The sequence below is a fragment of the Wolffia australiana genome, chromosome 7 (assembly GCF_029677425.1).
Source record: "Wolffia australiana isolate 7733 chromosome 7, ASM2967742v1".
NCBI classification, from domain to species: domain Eukaryota; kingdom Viridiplantae; phylum Streptophyta; class Magnoliopsida; order Alismatales; family Araceae; genus Wolffia; species Wolffia australiana.
This window is the reverse complement of record NC_135841.1, coordinates 8,200,346-8,209,951: the sequence shown is the minus strand read 5'-3', so window position 1 is coordinate 8,209,951 and position 9,606 is coordinate 8,200,346. Positions and strand designations below refer to the sequence as shown.

Below are 9,606 nucleotides of genomic sequence, written 5' to 3'. Positions count from 1 at the left end.
AATTTCCAAAATAAGTATTAATCTGGGAGAGAGGGAAGCATCAATTTTTGGTGCCGAGGCCAGCCCGATCTGCCCCCCCACAACCCCAGCTACTTTTTTGTCCTCTACATACACTCCTTCCATTAGTGTGACTTGATATTGAGAAGATGTGGTAGATCTTCAAGGGAGATATGAAGAATATCACGAAGAGATCTATTGTTGCATTGATCATCTGGATACGTATAGAGGTCAAATACATCAATGGCTTGACAAAACTGTTCCATGGAGGAAGTTAAGAGTGAAATTAGTTCTGCATAAGATGACTAGATCATCTAATGTTTTTACTGATAAATTTTGAATCAAATTTCCATATTTTTCTACATTAATTTGATTTGAATCAACCAACCAAAGCCACAAAACCAATAGTGACTCAAGTGGGTAGACTGAGTAACGCTTAAATCAACATGGTTGCATGATATACGGCAGAAGTTATGACACAACTGCTATTTGTGATCAGAAACTAGTTGGTATCATCCAAACAGCGATAACATTGACATCATCATACAATGAACAGTTTTCTCAATGAAGTTTGATTTATGTAAACATTTTGGTTGTGGTGATGGTGCTGGAACGATCTAGGTCCTTGATATCTTATTAACGGATAACCTAACTAGAAAGATGAGAGAAAACATGTGAAAGTTTACATTCAATACACAACATTCTTTGCCACAACGTTTAGGGTCATGAGGCTTTTTATTTCTTCATCTTCTGAGGATCAACCTATTTTGACCACTACTCTTACAAAGCTGAAAATCTGAAGAAATAGTGGAACCAAGAAACCTGATGCCTAAATCCCAGGAAGAATCGATTAGGATAGACTTTACAGATGAGATAATAAAGACGGAAGAGTACTCATAATGACTATGGTTTCTTAGTATCAGAAACCTAGAATGAGCAGTCATGAATTAGTTGAATGATTCCATAGGTTTCATCCTACAGCTTCGTAAAGTCAAGCAACGGTCCACAAATTTAGTTGTGGGCTTATCTTTATGGACTTGAACATGGTATCAAAGGTTTTCCTTATTCATTTTGTATCCTGAATTAATCAGTTAGTCACTTCAGTCTAGTATTGCTAGAAAAATCCACTATTAGAGCAAGACTAGTCCATTCTTTAAGAGAACCAAGTTGAATCCATCTCATAAATCAACAAAGTCAATAAATTAAGACTTCATACACAATTGATATAACAAATAAAGGAATTCATGTATATAGAACTTGAAAAATATATGATCAATTTAATAAAGAAATTTTGTCTGTCGCCTCAAGAGTATTGCGAGATTTGAAGGTATTGTAATAGGAAAAATGTAAGCTAGTATTCCTTCGATCTTTATTGGGTCTTTTGTCAGTAAGTCGACTGGACCTATAGTATTTATAACTTTTAATATCCATTACTTGTAATTCTATTCAACCACATACTTTAATGTTTCATTATCTTGCAAGCATCACCTAATGTCTCGCACATTCCTTGTAAGTTCAAATATATTGAATTACATTATTAAAATGTTTGAGCTTTGTGACTTGAAAATTATATTTCACAATAAGTTTCTGTGACTTCTAGGGAACGTGGGTTGAAAATGATATTAAAAAATTAATTAAAATATTTGCATATTTTACTAAAAAATATGTAGAAAAGTTAAATATTAGATAATCAATATATTTAAATATTAGTGATGGTATGACATGTATTAAATAAGACATGTATTAAATAAAACCATAGAGTAAGATATGTATAGATGTGTATTTAACTAATATTGATTTTTGAGAAAGCCAAACAAGCCTAGATGGTCCAGTGCTATATCTATCCATATCTCTCTGACTTCATGTCACCTATTTCCCTTATGAAATATCTCAATATCTTATGCTATTTTGCCCCCTATAAGGAGATTTTAAATGCCTCTTTTATACTTCGTCAAGTTTACACTTAGGTTCTTTCATCCCTTCACTCCCTAAGGTTCCCCCAGAGCAGTAGGTCCATTATAGGGTCATATGGCTGCTCATGTTGCCCTACCATCATCCAAATTATCTCTCTCACCCCTTTTCTTCTCCTCCTCAATATGAAATACATTTAATTAATATTAAGATTAATATAAATTTTTTATATAGAGAAAGATAATTCACAAATATATGTAAATTTTATATTTAATAAGATGATAAAAGGTGTATATATTGATACATTGTGTAAAAAATAACATAGAAATATTTGGTGATCAACAAGATTTGTTTGGATCAGACTAGGATGAATAGGATTGGTCTGACCTCTTGCTCAGATGGTTGAGTCCTGTCGCAGATACATGCCACATTTCGTGAATACAAACGAGAATGAATTGTGATACAGTATCACGCAGAGTAAGTAACTTACAGTAAGAGACTAAATGTGGACCTATACCATCTGTCCATTCCTTTGTAACCTCAGGTTATAAAGTAAACATTACGTCGATGCCACACGGCCACCACAAACCTAGTGGCATGTGTTTGGTGCAAGTACAAAAAAGAGAGGGTTGGTTGGAATGCTGGAATCACTTTGTGCTATGGCTATTAGAGAAGGGAGAGTTTGAGAAGGTGTGTTAGTATTCTCTTCACATAAAAAAATAAAGCAAAAATAACTTTAGCCTTTTTATCCTAACGTATACAGCTATACTGATACAAGATGTAAGGTAAAATATAACTTGAGAGATAGAATATATTTAAGTAAAAAATGAAAAGAATATCTTCTCAAAATTCAATTATAGTGACTTATCAGGACATTAAAGAAAATAATTTCAAAATATAACAAAAAATTATGCTTGAAAAAATTATAATAATATGCACAGAAAATATTTTAAAAACAAATAGGAGGTGTGGGACTTTAGCGATTCCAAAAGGGAAAAAATAAATAAAATTGACCATATAACTGAAAATATTTTAACTTTTGAGTGGGAAATAAATATTGTATATTGACCTATCTATGTTCCATGGAACACTCCCAACTTTCCCCTTATATTAGTTCTTAAATAAGAATATCAAGGGGGGATAATTATGACCTTAGATTTTCGTGACCTTAGGTTACTTTAATATGGTTGCCATTAAACTATCCACCATTGTAGGAATTTTGATAAAATGATGATTATTTCTTCCAAAAATATTTCAACATAGACTTAAAACTAAAATCAGGTCTTTTGTTGAAAAGCAACTCTGGTCCATAAATCCTGAGTATCTCAAGTCTCGGCATAACCAATCTCCTGCCAACTTCAAAACCCAAAAGACCAAATTTTATTGGAAAACAAATTCAGGTGCCCTCGGCCAGGCAGCCTCAAGTTTTAGTATTGTGAATTACAACAATACTCCTGGTGCCCTCAGTCTTCCCAAGACGAGACAGATTTTATTTTCATTTGAATTGCTTAGTTCTGTGTATCTGTTTTGGTATATGCTCAACTAAGCTGATGGAAAAATCTAGAAATATTAATTTCAAGCATAATTAATTTAAACATCTCTTGGAATTCAATTCAAAATAGTAGTATTCTTATTATATCCTAAAGTAATAAGTAATTTTACCAATTAGAATTAAACATAACTATTTTATTTTCCAAATCACATTTTAAAAAGCCTTAAAAATCCTTCGAAATGTTCGAATTTAGTGCGGTGTGTGGTGCGTTTTTCTGCACAAAAGCGCACCGCACATGCCATTTTGTGGGTGCGAAAATTCGCACACTTGGTGAGAATTTTCGCATGGCACTGCACGACCAACTCAATTGGGATTCACCTAAGTCGCGACAACATAGGTCTATCTCTCTCTCAAGAACAATATGCCATAAAAATTCTACAATTGGCAAAAATGACTAACTGTAAACCAGTCAGCGCTCCCTGTTCCACCACCGTTCCTCTCAAACCAGGTGGATCATCACATCTTAAAGAAGATGATATATTATATCAAAAATAGGGGGCAGCCTCCAATACTTAACTCTTACGCGCCTAGATATTGCCTTTGCGGTAAATAAAGCATGCCAATCCATGCATAATCCTCAACCCAGTAATTGGGTCTTTCTCAAACACCTTCTTAGATACCTCAAAGATACATGTAACTTCTCACTTCGATTTTACGCTCAAACTCCTAACACATTACACGTTTTCAGTGATGCAGATTGGGGCTGGCTATCCTATGGATCGCAAGTCCACCAGTGGTTTATTAATTTACTTAGGAAAGAATCTTATCAGTTGGGGATCTAAGAAGCAGACAACAGTCGCTGACTCCAGCACTGAACCAGACTACAAGGCCGTCGCCAACACCTTTGCAGAACTCATCTGGGTCAAGTGCCTTCTTCAAGAACTTCACATTCCAACTCAGACACGTCCAGTAATTTGGTGTGATAATATTGGCGCCACATATCTCAGTAAAAATCCAGTTTTTCATGCCCGGACAAAACACATTGAAATAGACTTTCATTTTGTTCAGGATTATGTTTCACAAGTCTTAATGCAGGTTTGGTTCTTGTCAACACAAGATCAACTTGCTGACTTCCTCACCAAACCCCTTTCCAAGACACATTACTTACTTCTAAGGACCAAGCTCAATCTTCACTCCCGTTTGAGCTTGCGGGGGAGTGTTATGGATATCAGTCCCGGTGATACTCTACCTCTCAGAGTGTGACCTTCTCGTCCCCTGCCTCCAGCACGGAAGGCGTCATCACCTGCTCACGAGCAGTTAACGCAGATGGCATTATTACCTGCCGCCAAGCGCCACTGCCATCTCCTGCCATAATAACCAACGTCCTTTCACAACAGCGGACTTCATTTGATTTCCTTCTCTCTCAACGTATAATTCTTTATACTTGCACCGCTATAAATAGCATAGTGTACTTAAAACTCGTCACGGAAGTTTCAATACATTTTTACTCCCAATCTATCGTCTTCAACTTCCTTCAGTCTCAAGCATTCTCGATAGTCTTCTTGCATTTTCGCTCCGCTTTCAACACCAAGGGCATATTATCGGTCAAACCAACATTTAGTCTCAAGAATATTTCGCAGATATCTTCATGAAGGTTCTGAAACTTCCAAGGAATTTTCTCTCGCTGGATTGGCGCTTATGAACTCTATGATTCATGTGCTTTTTGATTTTGGGCGGACCTCGGTATCATTTCTCCTTTCTTCTCATTTATTTCTACAGATATATTAAGGTTTGAACGTCTATCGAATCTGTCTTGGATTTAATTTTTAAGGTTCCTCCGTCAAATTAAAGAAATGAAATTTTCAGTCACATTTGAGTGAAAAATTTAGTTGCTACGCTTCTCTTGCACCTCCACGTCGGTATTCCATTCCTCTTCCATGATGTAGCAAAAGCAATTTAAAAACTCTTCTTTTCCTATCTTCGACTTTCTTGAAAAGGGTATCTTCAACACACCAAGCAAATTATATCAGGATAGATGTGCAGGAATAAAGAAATTGAAACGCCAGTAAGCAATGGCCGGATAATTCTTTTAAGGACTTCTTCCGTAGAACAGGATCATGATGTGCTGGCCCGGGAATTCTGGCGGGAGCTGTATTCCGTCCCTCGCGCACCAGATGCCATCTCTTACTTGCTGCAATGTCAATAAGGGGTGAAGTTGTTCCCCCCTGCACGTAATCTCCACCTAGTACAAAGTCAAAGAAGAGTTATGTCACCATAATCTGGCTGCCTGGAGTAACCCGAATATAATGACAAAAGTGATTGCTTGAAGACCGATGTAAGAGTAGAATAATTAGAAAAAATGATTAAACTTAATTTATATTTTATCCGCATAAGATACCAGAGTCGGTGCAAACCAAGCCAAGCTTAAAGACAGCAGGCTCCTGAGAGCTTTTTTTTTTGGCTTACTACTGTTGACAATATAATAGAGGATAGGAACTCGAAACACGTCGCCGTCGCATTCTACACGCTTATAAGTTAAATACGTGTTCTGTAGAACTTGAAGATAACCAAAGATAGGAAAGACTTTGCGATATAAAATAATGGAGTAAACTCTTAGAAAGTTTGCAAGCGCCAGAGTTCAAATGGAACTCCTCCCCGGGAAATACTTGCTCTTAATAGAGGGGTGGAACACTGGAAAACCTGCAAGGATTAAAGAATCTAACGGGATACCATTAACAACCATTAACATACGATCATCGCTCTTTTTCTCGCCGCTATCCATCGGTCGATTGGTCTCTTTATCCCTTGACGGGAACAGTTAGTGGTGTGCAGAAGGTTGAGAGGAATATTGACTAGAATCTTTTAGAAAAAGTTCCAATGAAACATATAGCCAATATCGTTCCCATTCTTCTAGAATGACGTAATTATCCCGGAGTCGCCCTCTACTTTGTTGCATCATATTCGTAAAATCTGAAATAACACTTAAAACTCGCGTATATTGTTCAATGAACATGGAACGGAGATTCCGCAGTTTGCATCCTACAATCACGATGAAGTTTACAGAAGGTTTCTGAAAATCGTAAGCACTTGTAGATCATTCTACTGATACATGTAGGATCGCCTTAAGTTATATGTTAGAATGGGTCAAGTCACTTCTCGTCAGACGTCATAACTCCTCTACTTTTTAATCTGCTGTCCTCGATTTTATGACGCTGGGACTCCTCTACAAGCCTCAATGACCTTTCATAAAGAGGAGTAGAAAAACTTCTCGGAACAAGAGATGATATGATTTCCACCCCTCAATTTATTTTTGTAAGAAAACCTCGGCTTCCACCGAAGAAAACTAATCGCCATGGAGTTCTAGTGTAAAACCAGAGATTATGAAGTTAGGAATTTCATGATAACTGATGAATGAACTAGGAAGTGTTCTACTCCTTTAGTGCCACATTTCAAAACTTCGCATCGTCCAGAAAACAACAACCTTAATAGTGGGGTATCGAGAGATGGGATTCAATTACCTCTGACTCTTTATTCAGAGACAGCTTGTTAACCAAGTACTTCATCAAAAGCCTCACCGTCATTCTTCCGTCCCTGACATATGAACAATGTTATCAGGGAACAGCGAGAACAAAAAGAGAGCAGAGACAGCGAGTTTTCCATAGGGAGATACTTTATCCTCAGGTAGCATTTGGGAATCTGGGGAAGAAAAGGCTCCCTTGCCCTGCATTTAGGAGAGAAGTGTGTGAAAATTGAGACGCAAGAAAAGGAAATGATGTCATGTGTACGAGAAAAAGAAACGGCCAGCTAAATCGTCATGGCGTCGAGAGAAGGTGCAACGGACGTAGTTAGACGCACAGAAATATTCAACTCCCAAACCCCATTGTTCCGCAGGTTTCATACTATCCTCTCATGTTTTCAGCTAGCAAGATCTTCTCTTAATAGAGAAATAATCCAGAGTTATGAACTGAATAATAAATAAGGAGTCCATTGCTATACCAAGAAAGAGAGAGAAACTGAAGCTTTGAGATGAATTTTTTGGTCCATACGGCATGAATGCCAGTCTCTTGGGCAATGGGATTGGAAAAAGGAATTCAGCGCCCTTATGGGCCGGGAGCGGCCCATAATAAGGCTAAAGGGATCTAATCCTCCATACTATTGTCCTAATTTATCCCATAATAAGAATTAGGATAGACTTGACCTTTTCACGTGAGAAAAACATTAGTATTTGTTTTAATCCCACATTCATCATATGAGAATGAGCTTACGAGGGACTAAATGATAGCGTATAATCTACGATAATTCACATAGACGTGCACTTATGAAACTTAAACTTCACACATGACTCACTGGTTTTGGGATGCTTGAAGAAGGAACCACACGCCCACAAAGGCCCGCAAGGGTGGGCTAATCACCCGCATGCCCGACGACATAACATTGTTCTGTTCTCGAGCGATGGAGATGGAAACGCTGGACAATAATCGCTCAGTGGTGTTAGGATGAGGCTGTGTAGATAGGGCCGGAGGGGCCGGCGGTGCAGACATCTTAGCCGTGTGCGAGTTCCACACCGGTCCCCAGTTCACCTCCAACGAACTGTAGCGGTTTTCATTTGTTCTCTCTTGATGGAAATCGGACTCTAACTTCCCTCTCGCATCTCGAGCCCTGCCCTTGTTCAACTCCGCGAGTTGCATCTTCGGAGAGGAGACTTCACAGTCTGTGCTTCTTCCGATACTCAAACGAAGCCATTCTTTCTCCTCTTCCTTTCGTTGTGAACTTGTCCCTAACCCATCTTCTCCTCCTACTGAGCCCGCATTTCTATCGCCTCCACAGTGGATTTTCCCGCAGTCGTCGTTGCCCATGGACGATCTCAAAGATAGCCTGCCGTCCAAGGTCTCTGCCCCTTTCGCCTTGCTGTAATACCATCCGCCATACCCGTCGCAGCTCGTCATTTCAGATCATTCTTCGTACAAAGAGATCAGTGTTATAGACCAGCTGCTCTAACATGGTGAGCGAAAGAAAGGGAAGGAGGGAAAGCTTGCAGCGTGCAGGCGAGATGGGTACTTCTAGACCTCGCTTTCCTTCCAATTTTCCTTTGGAAGCTTTCGAGAACCAAACCTAATCAACCTGTAGCACCGGCGTGATATCAACTCGTCTCTGCGTGCATTTATAGTAAACAACCTCATTCGCTTGGATCACACCGACGTCCGTCTTCTCTCTCTCTCTCTCTCTCTCTCTCTCTATACATATACATATATATATATATATATATATCTCTTTCTAGTTCTTTCTATCTATCTATCTCTCTCTTTCTCTTTCTAACTCTCTCTATCTATATATCTCTCTCTTTCTATATCTCTCCTTTCCTCCTCTTTCTCGCTCTCTAAATATTTCTTGCTCTCTCACTCTTTTTCTCGCAAATTCATTCTCTCTCTACATTATTGTTCGCTGTCAACGCACAAACATAAATCCCATAATGTCGTACGTGTCGGAAAGATGGTTTTATTACCAAGAAGGAGCATTCTGACGTGAAAATGGAAAGAAAAAGTTGTGACTACGAGGAGCACAATAAAATATTTCATGTATATTTTGTATAAATCAGGCTAATCATTACGCAGACAGCAAAGTAGGCCTGGGGAAATCATTGCTTTTCCCGGGAAGTAGACAAATCCTTCCACGAAGGCACGAAACACTGCAGGGAAATAACTCGAATATTCAAAACATTCTCATGCTAAGGATGTGGGAGCATCAACTCCGCTCCTTTGGGCTTCTGAGTAACGGGAGATATTGTTGGAATCCTATGAAAGAGTCCCGGAGCCAGGATGCATGCCAGTTTCATACGACCTGGTGGAGTGGCACAAGATCTGCCTCTGTTTGGGTTTTCGCCAATCCGAGGGTAGCATGGTGGCTTTGTACAATGAAAGCCCACCCAGAGGGCAACACGTACGAAGTAATGGAAGTTGGCAGTGCTGTTTTGCCGCTGTTCGAAGGCTGTCCACAGATCTCTTTCTGGATCCGTAGCAAGTGTTTGCCGCCTTTACAAGCGATCAAACAACGGTTTTTCTAAATTACTTTCTTAGTGGCAAAAGGTTATTCGCACATTCATTGAACGGCAAATATTCTGATAACGATTTGAACATTTTAATTCGCACAATTCGAGTTTTGATCGCTTTTCATCGTTTTCTTCCGTCTCCAAAACTTGTTCATGATGC

General features: G+C 38.7%; 1 protein-coding gene across 1 annotated transcript; it reads right to left on the bottom strand.

The window, feature by feature from the left end:
• Nucleotides 1–5,198: 5,198 nt before the first annotated feature.
• Nucleotides 5,199–8,698, bottom strand: LOC144705586 (uncharacterized). Its single transcript, XM_078578348.1, has 4 exons — nt 7,748–8,698; nt 7,071–7,121; nt 6,919–6,991; nt 5,199–5,642 (listed from the first exon to the last, which is right to left on the bottom strand). The coding sequence occupies exons 1-4, from the start codon at nt 8,344–8,346 to the stop codon at nt 5,490–5,492; spliced, it is 876 nt and encodes a 291-aa protein (XP_078434474.1). The 5' UTR covers nt 8,347–8,698; the 3' UTR covers nt 5,199–5,489.
• Nucleotides 8,699–9,606: the final 908 nt, after the last annotated feature.

What these genes read in the sequence shown, in the direction of transcription:
- LOC144705586 (XM_078578348.1), bottom strand. Translation starts at nt 8,346, where the DNA reads ATGACGAGCTGCGACGGGTATGGCGGATGGTATTACAGCAAGGCGAAA. An exon ending in AAATGCTACCTGAGGATAAA is followed by an intron (nt 6,992 to 7,070) that starts GTATCTCCCTAT and finishes TTCATATGTCAG; the next exon opens with GGACGGAAGAATGACGGTGA. An exon ending in CTCTGAATAAAGAGTCAGAG is followed by an intron (nt 5,643 to 6,918) that starts GTAATTGAATCC and finishes ACTTTGTACTAG; the next exon opens with GTGGAGATTACGTGCAGGGG.